This window comes from Callorhinus ursinus, unplaced genomic scaffold, assembly GCF_003265705.2.
Source record: "Callorhinus ursinus isolate GAN/ISIS: 27379988/994484 unplaced genomic scaffold, GSC_fseal_2.0 scaffold3, whole genome shotgun sequence".
Lineage (NCBI taxonomy): Eukaryota > Metazoa > Chordata > Mammalia > Carnivora > Otariidae > Callorhinus > Callorhinus ursinus.
This window is the reverse complement of record NW_027397065.1, coordinates 65,215,289-65,239,410: the sequence shown is the minus strand read 5'-3', so window position 1 is coordinate 65,239,410 and position 24,122 is coordinate 65,215,289. Positions and strand designations below refer to the sequence as shown.

At 42.7% G+C, this 24,122-nt stretch overlaps 1 protein-coding gene across 9 annotated transcripts in view; it reads left to right on the top strand.

Annotated features, from left to right (window-relative positions):
- SPEF2 (sperm flagellar 2) overlaps positions 1-16,159 on the top strand; it is a 173,241-nt gene extending 157,082 nt beyond the window's left edge. For 3 of the 9 annotated variants that reach the window (XR_012377618.1, XR_012377616.1, XR_012377617.1), the window contains 5 exons: positions 2,592-2,771; positions 9,267-9,503; positions 9,701-9,823; positions 11,049-11,229; positions 11,407-14,270. Coding sequence is in view for 6 of the 9 variants with exons in the window: in XM_073891022.1 (XP_073747123.1) it covers positions 2,592-2,771; positions 9,267-9,503; positions 9,701-9,823; positions 11,049-11,150 (642 nt within the window). In the remaining 3 variants the exon portion in view is untranslated. Of the gene's footprint in view, positions 1-2,591; positions 2,772-3,963; positions 4,078-9,266; positions 9,504-9,700; positions 9,824-11,048; positions 11,245-11,406; positions 14,271-15,572 lie in introns of those variants that run through there. The other 6 variants (XM_073891028.1, XM_073891023.1, XM_073891024.1 and 3 more) reach the window with 5 other exon arrangements.
- The last annotated feature ends 7,963 nt before the right edge of the window (positions 16,160-24,122 follow it).

Here is a 24,122-nt window from a genome sequence, read left to right as displayed (position 1 = left end):
TAACTTGAACAACATACCAAGGGTTGCATAAGTTTGCCCATGACCCATCAGATTATTATTATTATCAATACTATTATTGCCAATAATGGTATTATTAGCCTCTATCCCTGAGCCCACAATAGAAAGCAGGACCTTAATAAATGTAAAGTACTCTGGCTTCAGTGTAAATGTTTAAAATATAAAAATATATGTAACACAACCAAATTCAGTAGGATATGAGAGAAGTTGAGTGGTGGATTTAGACAACTCAGCAAACTAGGTGTATTGATGGTCCAATTTTCCAGCCAGCCATTAGTTTAAAACTGCAGTACAAAATTGAACATGACTCCAGTTATAGCCTTAAAGTGAGCAGTTCCCTTCAATTGGATGCACAGTACCAGAGCACCTCTCCCATGCTAGCAGGAGAGCATATAGGAGAAAAGTGTCAAGGAGTCAACAGAGTCCAAGATCTGAGACTGGCAGGTGTGGGGGCAGTTTTTTGTCTTGGTTGTGGTGGAAGTTTTCAGTGTAAAACTGGAGGACTGAAACCAACCCTGTAAAGCCTTTGGAAGGCCATTCTCCATATGATTCGTGAACAGCAGCAAACAGGTTCTCTGACGACTGCTAAGCAGTGAAGCAGGAAAGGGCCTTTGGGTGCCAAGGGAGGGAGTGGCTCCCACCTATTGGTGCCCAGACTGCTGGAAAATGCCTTGGAGGAACAGAACAAAGTTGGCAGCAGAGGCAGGACCATGAAGCCTGAGAAAGAAGTGGGACAAAGAATGGCTGACGTGTGTGTGTGTGTGTGTGTGTGTGTGTGTGTACACAGGTGCGCATGAGTGCGCACCCACGGGTGTCTGTCCAGAGGACAGAAAAGGGTGGTGTTTTCCACCCCTCAGTGCCTCATAGACTGGATGTTCAGGATTACATAAGTCTCAGTGCTCTTAAACTGGGATTCAAAGCACAGATTCCAATGCTTGCAAGCTTCAAAGTCTTGATGAAGTGACCTAACCTCTCTGTGCCTTGGTTTATTTTACTCCCTCTCCAGCAGGGTTGTTGTGCAGAGGGAGTGATTGGCACATAGTGAGCCCTATGTAAGTGTTAGCTAAACAGAAGCTAGCCATGCTAACTATAGTTGGCTGAAGGATGGTTAATGGTTAACATGCTAAAGAAAGGTGTACAAAGAAGAAAGATAAAACAACAAAACAAATTTACCCCTTTGGCTGTAATTAGAATAGGAAAGACCAAATGGGGGAGGAGGTTGGGGAATGGCCCATGGGGAGGGAATTCTGAGGGTCGGGAGCCCTGGGCTCTGTCACCAGTTCTGTCATGACTCACTGTAGGACTCTGTACCCTCTTAAGAAGAGGGCTTGAACTACAGTCTCAGGTCCCACCCAATTCCTCTGCCTTGTGCTCTCTGTGACCCAGGGCCCACCTCTGAGCCACACTGGCAGGGACTCCTGGAGACAGGCTATTAGCACTATCCATGGGCTTGAATGACCCCAGAGTCCCAGGCACTGGATGGAAGGCCCTGTTGCATCCAAGAAAGGAACCCTGAGACGGGTCTGTGTTGCAATCACAGTGCTGTCCCCTGACAGTGATGGTGTACTTCATGATGACTGACAAGGTTCCACAGGTCATGTCCTGGCTTCCCAGCTTCCCAAACACTCAGTGCCAAGAGCAGCTATTCCAGTATTTTAAAATCCTTAAAGATTTCCCAAGAAAAGGCGATTTAATTTTGCCATAATCAAATTCACAGATGTTGTCTTAATCTCTCCACAGCTTCTATTCATGTGAAATCCTTCTATTACTTTGGGCTGGTAATATTTGTCGAAGCCAGGTTTGAAATACTAGATGTTTGTTAACAGATCCCAAATGCCTATTTCCACCTCAAACCTCCCTTGCAAACCTCCTACATGCAACTGCCCATTTGACATCTCCACTTGAATATTCTAGTAGATATTTTGAACTCTCCGTGTCCAAACCTGGGTACCTGAAGTCCCATCCCCACCACCCCACCATTCCCATCTTCACCCAAAGCCCCGATATCCAGTGGTTAGCGCACTCTTTCCGCCAGTGTGGATCCACAGTGGAAAAAGTCACTTTACTCTCAATAGATTAAGTGTGGAGTTCAGAGCAGTGTTGGCAAGTTGAAAGATTTTAATGGCTAGACCCCAAGTGGCTTTAGGTATCACTTCCCCCTCTTTCTACTCACTGCAGGGAGATCTACTGGAAGCTTTACATTTAGGAGCCAGAGCCCAGTTTGTCAGAGTGGCGGTAAGGATAGACAGAGAGGTCCTTGCTCTGTGGCTCCCTTTTCCTGCTGAAAATGTAGTGCCCACCACCTTTATTGACATATTCTTCCCTAAATATGTTGATACCATTGATTAGCATATAATTTTCTTTAACATTAGGATTTTGAGCCTTACTCTTCTGTTTTTTAACTTAGCATATTCTCCGGTTAATACTATTCATTACCTATTATGTTTACTGATTCAATCCTCAGAAAGTGACCTTATTCCAAAGCTCCTGGAAGGATCCTTCATTGTCTGCCCATCTACTGCCTACCCATTTTAAGCCTTTTATCTTGGATTGAAATTCTTTTTGCCTGACAGTTTTTCTTTAGGCTATTTGCTGACCATGAGAAGGATCCACCTCAACTTGACTACACACAGATGCTGCTTTATTTTGCTTGTCATCCAAATGCCGTGGAAGGTGTCTATAGGGCCCTCAGTGTAGCCATCGGGACTCATGTTTTCCAGCCAATCGAAACTCTTCCTGTTATTGCAGAAAAGGTAATTGTGTTCCAGAAATGGACTAGCTTTGGGGTCCAAAGGGGGAATGCCAGAAGATCCTAAACTTCTAACAACAGAGACTCTGTTTCATATCTTTTTTTGGGGGGGGTACCTAACACAGCACTTTACACATAGTAGGTCTTCAGTAAAGCTTTACTCAATTGGATTAAGAACTAGAGACCCACTATCCAAAAAAAAAAAAAAACCTTTGTAGTAAAAATCAAAATTGGCTCAAAGTTTCTTGGTGGAATCCAAGTTTGTTCTGTAAAGGACAGCCTTTATTTTACATGAAGTGCTGATCCTTATAAATGAAAAAGAAGAGGGCATCAATCCAATCTATCTGTCATCCTATATGGAAATACTGTGTGAAACAAGTTCAGGCCTCAGACATCCCACATATATGTGACACTTGATAGTGTTTCAGGCCAAAGCCCAGCCACCTGAAATCCACAGGTACCTTGTATCTCCCGCTTCCAAGGACGAAGAAGCTTAATAGCTAATAAAAAAACCTCACATTCCCTTTTAGATTTCTAAAGGATTGGCATTCCCTAGCTTTTTTGGGATGGAAAAGCCTCAGAACAGGAGGCTAACTAATGCATTTATTAGGTGCCCATTTGCATGACTTGTAGTATTCCCCTGACATTTTGGGGACAGAGCTATGGTCCTCATAATGGAGGACCTCATAATGTCCTTCTTTTATGAACACAGAGGAGAGAGAGGTACTGCCCAGTCCAAACTCTGCAGATGTCATAGCCACACTTGTTTGCCTTTCATACATGTCTGTCAAAACAGAGTATGCTGGGTTCCCTTAAAAAAAAGTGGCAGAAGTTTCTGTGACAGCTTTCACATATGTGAAGAAATAGACCCTCTTAGATGTAACCCTGAATTTTGGCCCTGAGCAAACGGACAAGAGATGTCCTTCCCCTCCCATCAGGGCCAGAGTGAGGCCAGACAGGTGCCCAGTAAGCTGACCACTCAGGCTTTTTGACCCGATGTGCTGTAGATGCTACTTCAACACTTAATAAAGTGGCAGAAAGTACAGCAAGAAATATTTGTTTCACTCAATTCTGTCTTCTTAGACAGTGGAAAGTCAGTTTCAGCTTTCTCAAGTAAATAAGGAGTTAGATTCCAACCGCCTCTGTTGGGCCTGTATTTGCCACTTCCCCAGGGATGTTCCTGTCTCCCCATATAGGTTGGGCCTCCCTGAGCTAACTCCAGCATGGATCATGGCCTGCCAGAAGGTCTCGGTCAAATATCTATCCTCCAGGAGAGTTTCCCTGACCTCAGATGATGTCAGGCACCTCCTGCCATATGTTTCCAGAACATTCTGTGCTTCTTTCACGGTACTCCTCACAGTAACTACTTCTTCAGGTCAGCTTCTTTTCTAGACTTTAGGCACCCTGGGGGCAGGGAGGGGCCACCTGTCTTATTCTGAACCGGCCACAACCCTGAACCCGAATTATTGGCACAGAGGTCAGCAAAAATTTCATTGAGTGAGTCAGTTAATTAATTAATTAGCTTTGTAAATCCGGCTCTCTGCATAGCCCTGTGATCCACAAGGTATACAGAAGAGCCAAATTTTCTCCCCTGAAGGGACTGTGTGTAATTGTCCCCATCTGTGCAGAAAAGAATGGAAGAACAATGTCCCAAATGTGGAAGGAACACAGTATAAAGGACAGATTAACACAGGGTCTTACTGATCAAAAAAACAGTTTTCTTCTTCTTTTCTTCTTCTTTCCCACTTCCCTATCTCTGTTTTTGCTATTGCTTCCACCTGAAATACCCTTCATCTCATCCTGAAGGATCCAAGGCCTTCCCATTAGCCAAGGCCTTTTTCAACTACCAGATGATTCCTGAAACCTCCCCTGATACTCAGGAGCAACACTGAGCACCCTCAACTGGGCCCCCTTATATTCAGATTCTCCCTGACAGGGCTGAGTACCACTGCATGCATACATGCATTTATTCAACACATATTTATCCAGCTTTTCTGTGTACTGGAAACCACCCTTGACCTGGGAATAAAATAAGTAACATAAAGACTACATCATATGCTAATAAATGCTACAGGAAAAAAAGAATCTAAGGAAAAATACAGGAGTTGGGGCAGGTTGCAATGCTGGGAAGAGCAGCAAGGTAATTGCAATTCTAAGTAAAGACATCAGTGGATGCCAAAGCCCTAATTCCAAAGACCAGCCATTGTAGTTGGAAAGGAGTGAGCTGGAGGAGAGTAGTAAGAACAAAAAGTGACGGGGAGAGGGCCCTGAGGGCCACTGTAGGGACCTTGGCTTTGACTCTGCCAAGAGATGAGATGAGAAGTTATTAGAACACGGCCATCTGATTTAAAATGTACGGAGATCTCTCTGGCTGCAGTGTTGAGAGCAGACTGTAGGGGGACGAAGGAGGGAAGTAAGAAGAGCTAGTAATTCAGGCAGCAGTTTGTCTGTTGAATACTACTGCTAAGTTATTTCTACCTTGAGTTGGGGACAACATGTTAGCTGCCACATAGCAAGTGTTCAATCAGTGTTTGTAAACATGGCAGAAAAGAAGGGAGGAAGAGAGAGGAGAGGAATGGAACCCGGTTTCCAAGGTAGAGAGGAAGGGAGCAGACATTCCCGGGAGAGGCAATAGTAGATCCAGGAGGCTGCAATGAGCTGGAAAGTCCAGGAAAAAGGAAGCATGTGCTAGAATTGTTGCTATAGCAACAGACAGCTGCCTGGGTGAGTAGCAGCCAGGCTAGCTAACACAGGAAGGCTGCATCCCCTCTGTCCCTAAACCACTCATCCACAGAAGCTAGGGCCCCACGGGGAAAGCAAGCCCCTGGAGTGCTTCTCTCCGAGCTCTTCTAAAGTCCAAGGACACTGCACAGGAACCTCCCCATAACCACTGCACCACACAGACGGAACCATCCTGAGGGGCAGTGGGGCAAAGAGCCTGCCTTTGACGCACCACACACAGAAGCCTGTTCCTGGCTCGGGGCGAACCCTAGGAGCTTGAGCTTTTGAAATACAAGATCCACCCCCCTCCTTCATTCTTGCTCACCCCTTGTTCTTACTATCCTGCCTCAAAATTATGCTACTCTGTTACTGTGCCCTTTCCAGCTGTGTTCTAGTTTCCTGGGCAAGCTCTTCCCAGGAAGCCAGAATGAGCCTGCTCAGAAATAACACCTCCAACGGATCCACATTCACTCCCAAGACATTAAATCAGATCTCTGCTTTTGCTTTCCACATGAACAACTGGAAATCTCCCCAATAGTTTATTCTTCCTTACTCCACTCTGTGACTCATGCTGTTATATTCAATGTGGCACAGACCTTCTGTTCAAATCCATGGCTCCTTGAGTAATTTAAAAGAAGCTCAAGAGCGAAGCATTCATGATTATGCACTAGTCCTAGTGAAGCTCTAAATAAGTTGACATTTGGGAAAATGGTTCATCCTGGCCTGCGTGGTATGGGGTTATGGCGTAGGAATTCAGTAAATTGTAAGCTTGAAACTCCCACATTTTGAAGATCTTGTTAAAGCATTTAACAGATGTTAAAGCAGAGCATTTTGAGATGCTGGGGTTTGAAACACATAAATTTTCATTCCATCTTACTCTTTTGACGCTTTGCCCATATCGGTCCCAAGGTCTGACCTTTTGTTCCACCTCTGAGATGTGGGACTGAACTGATTGAATGATAGAAATGCATGGCCAGGGCGCCTGGGTGGCTCAGTTGGTTAAGCGACTGCCTTCAGCTCAGGTCATGATCCTGGAGTCCCGGGATCGAGTCCCTCATCGGGCTCCCTGCTCGGCGGGGAGTCTGCTCCTCCCTCTGACCCTCCCTCCTCTCATGTGCTCTCTCTCTCTCTCATTCTCTCTCTCAAATAAATAAATAAATAATCTTAAAAAAAAAAAAAAAGAAATGCATGGCCAGGCACCATTCTGGGAACACATTTGTTGGGAGATCTCGAGCCTCTGAGAGGTAACTGAGTGTGACTTCGTGTTTGCTAGCACCACAGCCTGTCCTGCTGCTCAGATGCTAATGTGACTCACACAGAGTTTTGATGCCACTAGTAATTGCTATTCAGAAGCACTGGCTTTTCTTCGAACTGGCATCGCTGGTTTGTTCATACACCCACATTCAAAATTGTGCTCTTTCAGAGATGTCTGTTGGAGAGAGCCTCTTCTCTTGCACCCTCCACGATCTCACCAGGATGCTGATCTGGCTCCTTTGGTTCCCATCCCAGCTTCCCCTCTCTCCCTGCCCTCTCACTGAACCACTAAGTCTATTCTCTCTCAACCGTATGGAGAGCAAAAATAGCAAAAGCATCCTCTGACATTAATAAGGATTCTTCATTAGAATTTCAGATGTTTAAATTGTTGCCTTTTGGTAACAATTCATTTGTCCCAGGATGATTATATTGGGCCTCTGAAAAGTTAGTCCCTCTCTAATTATGGAAATAGTGGAGAGAGACAAGGCTCTTTCCCTATTTAATTTAGGTATCACCTGCTTATCTAATCTGACTAGTCATTTGCTCACCCACAGGTTCTGTCTTTATCATGTCCACGCAGCATTTATACTGCAGTCTCAATAGAAATCCATTCATCCTACAGCATTCAGCAAGATGTTTTCATCTTGACTGTGTTCATTTCATTATACTAAATGTTCTATTGCCCTGGAAAACTACTGATAGGTAGCCAGTGTGATGATCCTCAAGCTTCCTAGTGGACATGAAAAGGCCAGTTTTACATTTCTGCAATGTAACATTTCAATCATTTAAAATAGAGAAGAAGTTGAATAGATAGATAGATGATAAATAGATAGGTAGATAGAGAGATAATAGATAGATGATAGATAGATAGATGATAGATGATAGATAGATAGATAGATAGATAGATAGATAGATAGAGAATAGATAGAGATATTTATACTTAATTCCAAATTCTTCACCTGAGATAAAGCATTCTCTTTCTCTCTCTTAGATTAGATTAAATTCCCATTTTACCAAAAGATATAGAAACCCAGCCCTCTTAAATGAGGGCTAAAGCAAATGCAACCTGTCTTCATTACACTGCTCACAGCCCCTACAAATCTCCTAAAGGGACTGACAACTATCAAAGGCTTAATTTGCTGCTGTATCATAATCCTTTTTATACCTGGGACTCTATTTGGAAAGAATTTGCATGATTAATTAACTTGCACTTAATACTTCTACTGTAGTGAATATTTATAGACATTGGATCCATCCTTTTATTTGAAGCCTAAATTTAACATTTTTCCTTTCTTGGGATAAAGGAGAATCAATATTCAGGTGTTTTCTGACACCCGACCTATCAACATTCTAAAAATGCCTATTTTTCTGTGGCACATCATCAAATAGCAATTATCTCATCATGAAACACACACACACATAGACACATTTATTACAGTAAATACAAGAAATACAAATATGTAGAGTATTTGGAAAGTACAAAACTAAGTGAAAAAGAAATCTCCTGTTCCACTACCCAGAGGTAACCATTGTTAACTCTTTCCTTTGTCTTTCTTTTCACTAATAAGCATAGATATATAAGAAAATGAGGATCCTAGTGTATTTATTATTTTCTTTTGTTTTCTTTTTGCATTTATTCTGTGCGTGTTCTCTTGTGTCACTAGGTGTTCTTCTAAACCGCACTTTCCGTGGTAGTATAGTATTCCATCACAGAAATACACTATAATCTATGTCATCACTCCCCATTTTTGGAATTGCAGATTTTCTGTGTTTGTTATAAGTAACACTGAACAAACATCCATACACAAAAGTCTTTGTGCACACTGATATTTCTTTACAGTCAATCCCTAGATCTGTAATTACAGCAACAGGCAGGACTATTTTTCAGGCTTTTGATAAATACAAAACTACACCAGAAACAATGTACTCTTTCCCATACTCACAGGGCCAGGGCCTGACTTCATGACTCTTGGACACGTTTCAAGGAGCAGCCATAGCAATCCCACCTGACTTTCTACATTCAATTTGTTTCCTATCTTGCCTTCCAACGTTTAGTTGGATTTAACCTCCAGTACAAAAACAAACATTTCGGAAGCTCTTAGAATCTATCAAGCTTAAGTAATTAACTTGCCATAACCTCTCAACTATAGTCACTTTCCAAAGCAAATCCTTGAAAAATTGACTTTCATGTACAGAAGCCTGACACCAGTTACACTAATTCACCCCAGTATCCATTTATGGAGGAATCGGAGGTGCCTGGCACGCAGTAAACCGAAGCATGTATGGTGAGTAAGACACGCCCCACACAAGGCATCTGTAATCTCCAGGCAGAACTGGTCTAGATTCTTGATGTGATCTCCAGTGCAGCTAGCACATTCTCTTCTATACTTTGTTTGGCTAGGTTGTGGGGGGCACCATCATTTCCTTGCATGAAAAGTATGTGGCAACATTGGCGTGTCCTAAATGTCTCCATTACTGGAAAGACTTCAGTCCGACTTCATATTCTCTTCATTTAATCATGCAGATCTCCTCCTTGACTGACATGAGTCCAGTTGAGGAATATCCTGAACTCGAGGGAAACTTTGTGGGTGAGGAAAGGGAACTAAGAGAAGACGGGGAGGGAAAGGAAGAAATCCCTGAGAATGCGAACCCTGAAAAGATTTCCATGGAAAAACTACTCAAAGTGTTCCAAGGAGGAAAAGAAGTACAGGATGCTAACAGATTTGCCAGCCACGTACCGATAGAGAACGCTTACTCAGAGGTTGGTTAGATTCTTTCATAAAAGGGGCAACTTGTACATAAAAAAAGTCACCCTCAAGTTTTAACATAGTTTCACGGAAGTGCTTTCAAATGTATCATGCTATAGAAATTATGGCAGATTCCTTTATTAAGTAAAATAAGTTTTTAACATCTGCAGGACTGTAAAGTTAATGAACTTCATTTTTTTCTTCTTTAAAGAACTTCATAAAAGTATTTCAAGACCTAGGTGCTAAGAATCTGGAGCCAGTTGAAGTTGCTGTTCTTCTGAAGCATCCTTTTATTCAAGATCTGATTTCAAATTATTCAGACTATAAAATCCCTGTGAGTATTACCCAAAGGTGTCCTAATTCAGTTGAGCTTAGGATCAGGACATGGTGGGGCATCTCCAGCTCCACGCTATTTGCAAGAGAATTTTTACGTGCAAGAATTACCAGAGATGGGGGAGAAGCTGGAGTTGGCGAAACCATGATCAGGAGAAGCTAAGCTGGTAACAGCATCAGCCCAGACAGGCCAGCCTGTGATACCCAGAGGGTATCAAGGTCAGGGGCAGTAGAGGTAGCTAACAGTACTATGGATGATACTGTCAGCATTATGGAACTGCCTCATTAGGCATGGGGCTACTTTGGACCTAAGACAGAAGGTTAAAGTCAATGAGATTAAAGCTGGGTGAGTGGCCATATTAGTGTTCCAGATCATCCCAGCTGCCTAATGACTGGCCTATGACTGAAGGGTATGGAGAATAGAATCCCCCTTTGCCAAAGAGAACTTAAGGAGACCATGATCCCAACCAAGTGCCGACGTAGTCATTGCATTCTAATCATGGTCTACATGGTCTGTGTTGTGCATATGGCGACAGGGCACACAAAAGACTGGGTGCCAGTTCCATCAGGGAAATACTATGCCAGATGGAGAAAGTGAGGACAAAACCCAGCAGACTGGACCAACTCAGAAGGAGGGAAGGAAGAAAAGAAGAGCCATACTCCAGAGCTTACAGTAACCCAGCCATTCTGTACCACATATGCTGAATGTGCATCTACTGTGGCAGTGCCTGGTCTCCAACAGCAAGGGCTAAGGCCGGCAGAGGCAGACCCCCATTCACTGTGGGGCAAGCGTACGACCCCCTCACATACCAGTTCAGCCATATGAAACCTCATTTGGCTCCTGCTAGGTGTTTATTAGACTACACAGGGTTTGCTCAGTTTCAGATAAAAGCACTTTCACTTTGATAAAATGAAGGTGATCTAAGATGCATTACTCCTGACTTCTCAGTGATAAACTTCTATGCCCAGAAATGAGACTATTCCGACTTGAACATCTACAGACCTAAATTGGTTTGTTCTAAATTGCTGATCTTTTTACATAGAAATTGTATTCCGTATGTTGGTAATCACTGAAGTTGATTCTAACAAGCTAGCAGACTTTCATCCAGTAGTGAAGTGTGATTAGAGCCTTTTAGAACACAGGCTCAGGAATCAGAAAGTCATGGGACTGAATCTCAGGTATACTACTTACTAGATACCTGACTTTAACTTTCTGTTCATCCCAGCTTTCTCATCTGTTAAATGGGAATAACAGCCATTCCTATTCAAAGGATTGTGGTGAGGATGAAATGAGACCGTGCATAGGAAGCAAGCAGCATGGTTCCTGACACTTGGCAAATACTTCAGAAATGATGGCTGTTAACAATTACTCTTCACGACTGAGCACTTATTACTGAGGCTAGTAATGTAAGTTTCCAGGAGAGACAAAATGAGTACGAAACTCAGTTTCTGTTCTCAAACAAATTCCAGTTCGGTTTGCAAGAGAATTTTTACATGCAAGAATTACCAGCAAATGATATAAGGTACGCCACCCAAGCAAAACATTATAGGAACTCAAGACATAGGACACTTTTTTTGTTCCAGAAGCTGAATCTTCAAAGATGACCAGGATTGTTGAAAGTGGAAGGACAGAGAGGACGTGTTCAAGGGTTTACTGTTGGAATGGACAGAGGACAGCAACACAGGAAAAAGGAGAGACCTGTGCCGAAGGCATGAGCACAGGCCTGCGTGGGAGGAAGGGGAGGCCAGGAGGGCTTCTGAGCAGGGGTGTGATGTGACATCATCTTCATCCCAAAGTGTTTCTTTGTCTCTTCACCATATCATATCATTATGTCCCTACCTTTAATAGGGCTCTTAAAAAAAAGTTGTGCCTCTTTATATAAATAGGCCAAAATAGCTGGAAACATGGCTAGCATTCCACAAACATTTACTGTTTGCATCCAAACTGGTACATTACATGTCCCTTTCCAGTTTCTTATATCACATATTTTCATTAAATATGAAATTAGGAGGAGGAGGTCATAGGTCAGTGTGACCCTAGAGTTAGTGGGGACAGAGGACGTCAGAACTAGACAAAGGGGTGGAGAGAGGAGGGCGAGGGAGGATGGCGGAGAGTCGCCAATTGTGAGGATCTACCCCCCCCCCTTTGGCTTTCCTCCGGGCCAGCACCATTCTGTATAAGGTAAGTTCCAGAGCTGTATGTTAGAATTTATCTTATATTAATTACCAAGAACCAGTAGGAACATAAAATGATGCCACAATTATTTCCTCCCCTAATGGGAGGAAAACTCCGTACAAAGTCAGGCAATTTGGGAACGTCTCTGGCCAGACTAAATATGATTAACTTGCAGAGAAGATTCTCTTCAGCATTTTCCTGCGAAAAGAAAACAGCCAATGGATGACTGCCTCCGAAAGGCAGCCCCTTGAAAAGGTATTCTGACTCCTAGGGAAAGCTGGAGTCCATGGGGCTCTTTTTCATTTATGCATTGCCCTCATTTTGGAAGGAATTTGATCAACTTGCCATACACCTCACTACTGACACTTTGGACAGCGCATCCCTCTGCGCAGGACTGTCTCCAGCATGGCAGGATTCTGGGCCGCCGCCCACTCTACCCCAGGAGCACAGACGGACTACCAACACCATCTCTGCACAGTCTCCCTGGGGTGCAGCGTCCCTCTGGCTAGATCCAGCCAGCGCGCGGTGTCTGACCGCCAGGGAGTCAGCCTCCTGGGACCAGCAGAAAGAGATTTAGCCTGTCTGTCACCAGTCGGTCTGTCCATTCATTCCTTCATTGCCAGAGTGCTTCGGCAGTGTCGGCTGCTTCAGCTGCCTCCCTCCTAACCCGAACCTCTCCTCCCGGGTCCTCCCCTTCAAATCCATGAGAGGACGGAGGACTACCTAAGTGGGACTCATTCGTATGACTGGGAATCTGAGAGTTGAGACTGTAACCTAAAAACCTAAGCCCTGGTATTCTAATGAAAGAGCTTCCCTTTCTAGTAAGAAGTTCTACTCTCATTTTCACAAAGCAGAAAAAAGAAAAAAGAAAAGAAAAAAGAAAAAAGAAAGAAAGAAAGAAAGAAAGAAAGAAAGAAAGAAAGAAAGAAAGAAAAGAAAAAAGAAAGATAAAAATAAAGGAAAGGAAAAAAAATCTCTGAAGATTCAGTTTCTGTCAAAGCCATCCTGTCACCATTTCTGCTCCAGATATCCATGTGCAAGTAAATAGATCACATTTTAAAATGAACTTTAACCACAGTGATGTTATTTGAAGATCTTTCAAGATAAGTAGAGCAAAAGCTAGAATGTGGTTTTTCAGGTTAAAATGTTGTTTGCTGTTATAAACAGTGGGAAGTGAAGGTTGTTTGCCTGATAGCTCTGTGTTTACAAGGTTTGTGTTTGGAAGCAGCAACATTTTAAAATATATATTTGAAAAATCTGAGTATTTGTAATTATTTTGGTATGTTTTATTTTTGCTCCTATTGGGAGGCGGCCTGGCTTTGTGGTTGAGAGAGTGGGCCCAGGAGCCACACTGATTGGGTTCATACCTACAAAACTGTGTGACCTTGGGCAAGTGACCTCATGGTGCCTTGGTTTCCCCATCTGTAAAATAGGGTTACCATACCCTCATAGGGCTCTTGTATGGATTAGATGACTTAGTACATATAAAGTGCTTAGCTCAGTGCTTGGCAGGTAGAAAGCACCCGATAATAAATGTTAGACATTATGGATTATTATTACTCTTATTACTATTACTGGTTTGCTGGTAGTTGCAGTGCCCAGGAAATATTTCTGAGCCATGTGAAATTATATGTGGATAAATAAATAAGCTAGGGCATTTCATCTCCTGAATTCAGTGTCTGCTCTTTGAAAAGAAAGAAAAAGGCTTTCATTGTTGCAGTGCCATGATGACAGAGTCCAAACTGGTGTCCCAGAAATCCCCATGTGGCCACTACCTATGGGGAAAATCCAGATTTTGTGTTGGATTTGATAGTCATTCAATCAAAGTCATTTATTTAATTTCTACTTTCATAGATCTTATACAAAGAGGTCATTTCAAGTAATGTTCCTAAATTATTAAGAAAATGCTTTGGTTAAATAAATGTAACAAGATCAATGAGGATACTGTAACTGGGTTGTTAGTGAGCAAAATCAATTTCCCATGACCAATATATTTAAAATGTAAGTGAACACACGATTTCCCATACCAACCTAATAAGTGTAGTCTCTTCTAATGAACACATGCTGACTAAATGTAGATTATTTTTAGCAAACCTGTAAATCAAGCATATATCCTTGAAATTGAGGTTTCCATTCAATAGGAGATAATAATAAATCTTTTAGTATTAAAATCCAAATACCACAGGAGAATTTCTTATAAGTACGTGAGTTAGGACCCAATTAATTATGTGAGGACAAAATATGAATTATTAAGGATGACTTGAAGGAACTCTCATCCCACTGTAACTTCAGGGTATCTGACTTTAAAATATTCTCCAACCTTCTCCTTTATCTCCCTAACAAATACGATGGCTGCTTCGGTACTTCGTGTTTTCAAAGTACCCAGGGGGTCAAACATTTCCAGACTCTCTCAGCTTTTCTCCAATAACTGCTACTGAAAATTATGGCCTCTGACTTCAACAGCAAACTTACCCAGGGCTGGCTTAAACATCTGGAGCTTATGATTTTGTCCATGCTGCAGAGTGTCGGGTGATCCCAGGTCAGCTCACTCCTTCATCCCCAAGTGAGCATTCAGTAGTCAGCATTAGTTACCGTTAAGTACACTATTGAAAGGAGACGTGTTATTAACAACTGTGGTGGATAGGACCAGAAAGGTCAATGGTGAGCAGCTGTTCTTTTTCACATAGTTCACTCAAGTTTGACCTCTGGCTGCAGGAAATCTGTATTTTCAAATAACAAGGTCTCACAAGAAAATGATTCACTATGATTCCTGGTAGTGACTGATAATAAGCAGTGTGTGTCACTCGGCAGGGGTCAGCTCAGATAGTGAACTAACTCATGTCTTGCGTAAAATGACCTCAGTCAAATTGAAACCTTTGGAACTCAGCTTTGAAGAAAAGAAACTTACATTCTTAAAACATTTCCCTAAATTTGTGGGGGGGAAAAAAAGAAACTGCATATATATAATTCTACAGTTTCCACGTGTGTTTGTACCCCTTCTATATTTTGATGCTGTTTTAAATTTATGTTTTCAGTGTCTGTGATGTAAAATGTAAGATGCTGGTATTTTAAATGGATGAAAAACAAATCTTCTATTCCTAATATTAAAAAATAAAATAAAAACATGGAGAAATGAGACAATCTCTCCTCTAAATAATCTGCTGGTCTAAAATTCTACAAATCTGTAGACATGATTGATTTGGCATTAGAATTTTTCTTCAATACAAAGTAAATACAGTTGCTCATTCATTAATAGGGAAGTAACACTTTGGTTTGTTCATTGTGTGCCAAACTATGTGTAATTGCTTTTTACAAATTTTATTTAATCTAATAAAACAATTCCATTCATTATTAGATTAGAAAACAAAGGCTCCAAGGTCTTTGATATCTTCCCAAGGGTACAGCCAGTAAGTTGCAGGGTGACATTTAAACTAAATAGAGCACCATTTTCTTAAAGAAAAAATAAAAACAATTTACTCTCTCATCACTCCCATATGATGATCATTAATTCTAAATCACTAATTCTAAATCACTTATTAATATTTGTTATTTCTCTTTATATCTCTTCCTTTAGGATATTAAAATAATTCTCCAAAGGAGTGAGCATGTACAAGGAAGTGATGGAGAGAGATCTCCTTCAAGACTTACAGAGGAAAAGAAATGAAGACAAGAGTGTGATTTTTATAATTTGACAATGAATCTTGCAAACATCAGTGTAAACGAGGTGTTGGTCATATATGTTGTCATTGTAAGTATAGAAATGACCCCTACCAGGTTATGAGGAGCAATGAAAAGGGGGCCTTCCTTAACTCAGAGAATGTTCTATAATAAACCTGAATTACAAGAGCAAAAATCCAAAGTAAGAAGGAATGCATTTTGAAGTGATTCTGAAAATAGATGGCATCAGACAATATGTTCAAAAATAAACACACACGTAAGTCATGAAAAGTCCCTCTGAGAAGTAAGGAAGCATTAGGCAAACATGGTGAAAATCCCCCGAAGCTCCACATCAGGGGAGTACTGATATGTACATTTTGTCGTTCTTGCTCCACATGCAGTAGAATTCCAAGGTCCATCCCACTAGCCAAAGAGAAGGATGCATCATCAACTGCTGGTACAGCCACCTCCTATCATCTATTCCTAACCCTTTCCTAATATAATACAATGTTTCCCAAATACATGGATATATATGCACAATTATATCTTTTTACTTGTATAAATTAGTGACTCAAATTCAGTGATACTTATGTCAAGAAAATTTTTTCTTTTTAAGTGAGTGATAAATGTATTCTCAGTGGTGAGCCTTCTGTGAAATCTCTGCTTGGTCTCCATCCCCTCCCTGGCTGCTCCTTCTGAGGCTCCCTGGCGGCTGGATCCTCCTCTCTTTTACTCAACCTCCAAATGTTGGAGGGCCTCAGAACTCAGCTTCCTCCATCTGCAGTCAATCCCTGGATGACTCATCATTTCCATTACTTTGTGGGTATTATAGAGGCTAACACTGAAATTTCTATTCCCATCATTCCCTGGAATCCAAACTTCACTCATACTACCCATTTGATTACCATATTGATGGCTCATAGTCATCGCACACTCAACCTGTCCAAGCCAACAGGGGGAACCTTTCATAATACAAGTGAGATCATGTCACCCCTCTGCTCCAACCCTCTATCGGCATCCCATCTCATGCAGCATCCAGCCCAAGTTCTCACCTTAAACTTACCCCTTGCTACCTTTCTGATCTCATCTCCTGCTGTTTTGCCTCCTGCCCACTCTACTTACATTACAAATCCACCTTGCTGAACCTAGAACATACCTGCACACTTCTGTCTCAGGTCCTTTGCAGGTACTTTTTTCTCTGCCTAGAATGATTTTCTCCCAAATATCTGCATGACTTGTCCCCTCACTTCCTTTAGGTGCCTGTTTATATGACACTTTGTCAGGAAGGCCTCCCTCAACACATAACAAAATAGAAATAACCCACAGCCCAACACAACATAATTTTTTTTCCATTGTACTTATCAACACCTGACAAACTACATGTTTACTCTTTTGTTTGCCCGTCGCTTCACTAGGCTGTAAGTTCCATGAAGTCAGAGATTCTCTTGTATTGTCTTTCCTACTCTGCTCCAGAACCTAAGACTAAAATCATTGCCAGCTTTACATTTTATTGATACATATGTGCAAAATATGTGGAAATATCACACTTAGACTGATCACTAAAACAAGAAGCAATCCAAAGACAATTTCTATTGTTAGAGTTATATTCTCTTTCTGGAGAGTGACACATTTCCTTAATTTGCATCTTGTGGGCTCCATTACCAGAACCCTTGTCTTCAAAATGATGGAGGATGGTGACCCAGAAGCACAGAGATGGAGAAGAAACTCTGCCAGAGATTTCAAAATTCAACTTAGCTGGTTTGCATGCAATTCTAGTTATTACCAGATAATTCTAGTTATTCTAGAGAATGGAGGAGGGGAATATCTGAAAATCAAGTTCAAATAAATAAAATATCATGATGAGGACACAGGCAATAAACTAATCCACATTTCATCAAGGACTGAACAAGACAGGGCAACATTACTTCGCAATAGAAAAAAATTAAAAGCAGAGCTAACAGTATCCCTTGCTCTCATAATGTTCTTGTACAACATTGTTAAATAAGGACATTGCAGAATCTCCCTCCTGAGGCCCATTGACTCATCTAAGCAGTAGGAGAGCAACAACCACATGAAAGGTCTCCCTGGTGGGTATTTGCTACCATGTCACAATCTCTTAATCATCAACAAGACTAAGCAGATGTTGTGACTGGGCATTACCCAGAGCTATAAAAGGAGCTCTCCCACACAGGTCCTGGGGCAGGCAAGGTGTGGAACTTCACACTGAAACTAGAGGCTGCATGGGATTCTCCCAGACAAAGGAAGAATGTGCTAGAACTCATCTACCTGAGGGCCTTTCAAGTCTTAGAATTCTAGGAAATGCCCAACCATCTTCAAATCATTCTGATGCTGTTTTGCACTAAATATTACTATGTCTGCCAGCTGCTGCCTTTGTGAGATGGAAGTCTCTTATCTTGGTGGCTCTCTTCTGGATATCATTGTGGCCTTTACAGGATTGTTCATAATATCCTTGGGAACAAAGTCAACAAATTTGGACTGAGTGCAAGGACAGGTGAGTTCAGACCCAGTGGAGGGACACGAAGGATTCATCACACAAATTATTCATTATCTCCCTTCCTCAATGGACTGTTAGCTACAGAAACTACTACCCCAGTCTATCTTACTGATCTCTGTGATACAAAACATCCACAAAGACATTCAAAAAGGGATATAGGATCCAGGCGAACTACAATTATGGTTGACACAGTGTTGGAAGAGATTTGAATTAAATTATGTTTAATAAGAGAAAGAGGACCCAATAACAAGGTTAAGGGACTAATAATAGGTGACTATAGTTAATAATAGCTGCTAGTTTGGAGGGTTTACTATGAGGCAGGCACTCCGCCGAGAGCTTTACAAGCATTGTCTCACAACGCTGTGAGGTAGGTACTCTTAGGATTGCCACTTACATAGAATGAAAAGGACATTCAGAGAGATTATTAACTTGCCCCAGGTCACACAGCTGGTAAATAATAGACAGACTAGGAACTCGATATTAAGATATTAACACCAAAAGCCACCCTCTTGCCTGGTTTGCTCAACTTACGTAAAATAACCAATCGCACAAGCACAGGATGGAGGAAGTATGGCTTAGCTGTGTTTAAAAATAAAAACAAAGGGTTTTGTTCAAAGCAATTTGACTAATTAGCTGTGTGATGTGGCCTCTAAAGAATCCAATGCCCTCAGAGCATTAGTGGCTGTGAGGGAGATGCTGATTTTCCTCTGATCTGCAGTGGTCAGACCTCAGCTGCAATTCTGTGTGCAGTTCATGGTAACACGCTTTAATATAGGCAGAGTCTATATATGCAGAGGAACTGATTTTTTTTTTTTATTCAGAAGTGAGGAAATTCAAACCCCTCAGCCTTAGGCTTGAGTAGAGAGGCTTCCAACTTAAGGGACAGAGAAGTACTCTCTGCGGTCCCCAGGGATAAACCAACACTCGTGGTGAATGTTGCAGCGTGACAGATTTCAGCAGCTGCTAGCTCCCTGTTGCTAGAAGAACTCTGACAGAGGCAGAGTACCACGTGGCAGAAGAGTTGGGTGCCATGACAGGAGTGCAGAACTTCACCCCTTGTCTTACTCCTACTGCATTTCTGTCTCTATTGAATCAACTTCTCAGCTCTGCTACCTCAATTTCCATCTATCTCCTCAAAGGGCCTTTTCTGCTTGGTCTTCATTATGTATGGATCACACCTTTCTTTAGAGCACTTTGACTATGCTTATCCCACTGTTTGAGCACCCCCTATTTCCTTGCACTAGAAGCTCTACCCATAGAGTCCAATACCATACTGCAGCCACTTAGCTGTTACCCTGTCCAAGTCGGCGGAAGACTCCCTAAGGGAGGATTACAGTGGAAGCAGATGAGATACAGACTTTGGATGGGGCATTTGGCAGGATGCCCCATCCATCTCTGAGGTTCTTCGAGAAGAGCTCCTCCTTCTTACTTCCGATTCTTCATCAATGGCAACACCTGCTGTTCTCCTGGTCTCCGACACTCAGAGCCTGGGCCTAGTCCTTGCCTCCTGGTTGTCTCTCCCCCTCCACACCAGGGTCCTATTACTCTATATAAATACCCCTTACATCTGTCCTCCCCTCTCAGTTCCCACGGTCCCCAGCCTCTTTCAAGATCCCTCAAAATCTTTCTTCTAGGCTCTTGAATAGCTCTCAGTTGTGCCCCTACTTTCTGCATCTTCTACCTCTTCCCTTTTTCTACCTTAATCCAGACTCTGCACTACTTCCAAAATAATCTTCCTGAAACTCTGCTTAAGCATGTCACACTTTTGCTGAAAAAAAGTTCCGTCGGACCCCTTGCTATCAAACAAATTCCACATCTCTTAGAATATTATTTATAATCTGACTCTTTCTATACTCATCATCTTTTTCTCACACTCACCTTCATACAGCTTCATTCAACATAGCCTCTGATACTTACTAAATAATAAATATGGAATGAAGAGGGATGTCTCCTTTTACCAGAAATTCTAAAAGGTGAGAACATCTTTTAGAGTAAAGATGTTCCTGTAATCTTTTTCACCCCTTGCACTAGATCTGTTGAGAGAATTGATTTCATCTTTTGAGGATAATTTGTGTGTGTGTGTGTGTGTGAGAGAGAGAGAGAGAAAGAGAGAGAGTGTGTATGGAGGTGGTAAGAAGGTCACTTTCCTCCTCCCCAAATGGCTCCCTGCAGTTCTGGAGAAGACAGGCTGAGTGACATCAGGGTACAGCCCCTAGAGGCTGACTGACTCATGGAAGCTAAGGAGAACCAAGAATTCTATTGCAATCAGCTCCTTTGAGGATCTGTAGACTAATATAACCCTGAACAGGTCGGCCCAGCAGACCCCACAGTCTGGATGCCGTCTAAGCCCCTCCTTACCCATCTTATCTAAACAAAGGGCCCTAACCACATACCAACATCTTTGCAACTTAGCCTGTCTCTTCTCCTATTTTACTGTCATATTTGACTTAATAATGAATTTATGTTGCCTGTTGGAGTAGCTCCTTCAGCCCGCAATAGTTCTCATCTTCCCTGACACAGACTTAGGAGGGCATCCTCTGTTACTAGAGGCGTCACCAAAGATTCTGTTGATCTAGGGGTAAACAAATCGATGAGCACATTCACTGTCAGATTCGTAGCATAAGAACAGAGTGAAATTTTGTTTTTAAGCCTGTGTCAAAACAAATCTGGAAAGACATGTCACTAGAGTCTCGTGGTTGCAGTTTAAAGCCCCCAAAGGGCCACCCTGGGCTCGAAGCAGCGCCTTGAGCACTTGAGCTCCAAGCAAATGCTGTTGTGTCTTTGCTCACTTCACATTAACCGCAAGGAGACAGTGACACTGAGCACTGTCTGAAACAGCCTCACCTTGCTGTGCCCCCACAAACCAGGCTGAAACCACAACATCCTTCTCGCACGCGGCAGACCTCACTATGCACTCGAAGGCTGAGGGCTTGCTCCTCTCCCACTAGTTTCACTGTTTTAGCCCATCTCATGGTATAGTCCCTGTAAATCAAGGAGGGCCTTTGCCACCAGGCTCCTTGCAAGAGTGTCTATAGGAAGAGTGCATTGGGAGACATCACTTAGCTTTCTCATGCTACAGGAGACTATAGACTGTTAGAATTTTCTTCCTGAATTTAGCTGCCCTTCACAAGGTTTACCCATCCTGCCAGTAGGATTGTTTGGAAAGTTCTTGTATGATGCTAAGGTGCCAATTTTAAAACTATGCTGCTGTTATTTCTTGCAGAGAGCAATTTCCTCCAAGCTGATAACCATGTTTCTAAACATGGCATTTTCCTAAGGTAGCAAGCAGGTAGTAATAAATACTTCTTGGGTATTTGACCTGTGCCAGCCACTATTCTAAGCACTTTCTAAGAATTAACTCATTTAATTCTCATCTAGTGACAACTCATAATGTAGGTATGTTGGTATTCTCATTGCTGAGGTGTGAAAGGTTAAGGAACTCACCTAACCCACATGGCTGCTAAGGGGCCAGGATTCCTACCAGGGAGGGAAGGGATCTGCCTCCAGAGTCTTTACCCTTAATCCTCCAACTGTGGGTCAGGTAGAGGCATCATAAGGTAGAGCCATGTGTTTAAGTCCCCAGGAGCTCCCCTCAGCTAAGGATTGGTCTCTTGAACCCTCTGCCCCTGGAGCATTGCCTCCCTACTGACAGAATTTTGCCATCAGCAATCTTGGCTTATGAAAGATCACTCCACTGACCTACATACCTGACTTTTTGTGGCATCCTGGCTTGCCTTACCTGTGTTGCGAATTTCACTGTCCTTCCTCCCCCTTATTCAGATTTTCATAAATCCGATCACAACATCTCCCTATTTGACACTTGACCTAACGCATGTGGTCCCCTCACTATCTAGCCCCCCTCTGCTCAGTGGGAAGGGACTAAACCCTTTCTCTTGACAAATACTTTAGACAGAGGACAGTGAGACAGATGAGCCTCCGGAACACTCTTCCCCTGCTAAACCCTCTCCTACAGAGGCATCATGATAAAGCAAGTTTCTTCTGTCAGTCATAGCTTAATTTAATGGACAAATGAAGGAGCACGTGCTCTAACTGAACTTCTACAGTTTCCTTGACTGCGTGATTCTGGGACAATCTGACATGAGAACACAGGCTGCAAACACAATGTTAGATGGACTTGACAGACATTTGAAAAATGTGGTAGCGAGTCAGGTTTCTTAAAAATATGGCTTCTCAGTCTATCTTTAATTTTCACGCTTTTAAAAAGGCACAGGGTAGATTTCACTTTTAATTCTGCTATAAAAAAACAGAACACATATGCGGAGACAAACACAATTAACCTTCATTGTCAATGGCAGTGAGGCCACAGGGCGTGCACGGTGAGGACTGTCACACCTTAACTGGCTGCTACCCAGTGTTACCCAGCAGGACTGTAGGAAGCCTGAAACTCAGATCTCTATGCAAAATCCCTTCAATTGGAAATATTGACAACTCATTCGGGTATTTGAAAACACTGGGTGAGCCAGCTCTGCATAAACCAAATGATTATATTTGTGGGCCTTATATGTGGCCCATTGCCTATCCTCTTTCCATTGTCAGGTTTCCCAAAGTGGGTCATTCCAAGCAAGTCACAGGGTGGTTGTGGCTGCAAGAGTAGAGGCCACCAAACCCGATGCTTCACAGTTTAAACCGTGGGTACAGACCACAACTAGCCCATACAGCACCCTTGTGTGACTCCCCACGAGCCACCTCTGGGAGAAATCCCTTCCTTCAGTCTCACACAGTACATGGCAGAGCACAGCAGATCGGGGAATAGAGTTCAGCCCCCATTCTCCTCTCAACTGGTGGCATTTTTGCAGTGCACAAACTGCCCAATCGTCTACAGCAGACTTGGTGTGGCTTCACTCAGCATACTTGGACACTCAAACCATGTGAATGAAAAAAAAAAAAAAAAACTGAAGAAGGAAAGCAATCTGTGGCCAAGGTTCTCCAGCTGTCATGCAACTCCTGAGCTTCCAAGCATTTGAGCACCCGACCAGGAGGCCAGGGGTGCACAGCTCAACCAAGACCACAACCCCCTCTACAACCTGTTGCCTTATTGCTTGCATCTCCCACCCATGCTAGACATGGGTGGGTAGAAGAGAGATATTACACACATACATGGGATGAGGCTAAGCCTTGAGGAAGCCTGGAAGTGGTAGCCCAGGACAAGTCCAAGAATAAGCACATGAACATATCGCACACATGTTCCTTTGCATTAGGTGGTTGTCTAGCAATTCAACTTCTACCTAACTCTCAATTTTACCTGCAAGGCTAAGTTGAAATGGAAACGTCAGCACAACTTCCTGTAGTCATCCTTCCCCCTGTGACTATGACTAAGGCAAGGCCACTGAAGTTGTGATTACTAGCAGCTCACATATCAGTTGTGATCAAACTATTGTTCGGGAAACCACAGCTGGTGGATCTATTTCCAAACTGGCTATGGACTCACTTTATAAGGTTCTCCCTTCTCACAGAAATTCCCAGAGACAGAAGAACATGGTAAGAAGATGTATTTCCCATTCCCACCCTGTCCCTTTTATTGCTACCATCACATCTCCCTTATTCTTTGGAGAAATAATACTTACAAAAATAAATATATCTCTTGAAAACCTTGTTACTGATTCTAAGGGTGCTCTGGGTGAAGGCACTCCCTTTGTTCTCCTCCCATCCTCCGGCTCCCCATCTCCGTCCCCCCACCCGCCCACCAGCACCGAACAACCTCACAGCTGAGCTGCACGTGGGCGGCCGTTCTGGAGCATCATGGGACCTGTGAAAGGAGAACACTCTCCTCCCCTTCAACTTCCCTGTGAGGCAGTGTGTGTTGCTGTTTCCTGCACAGGATACAACAGATCTCCATTCCCACACTTGAGACAGCAAATGTTAAAAGAGCTGTTTCACTAAAACCCTGACACAGAGCCTCTAAAAGAGAATGACACTAAAAGAAGACAAAGT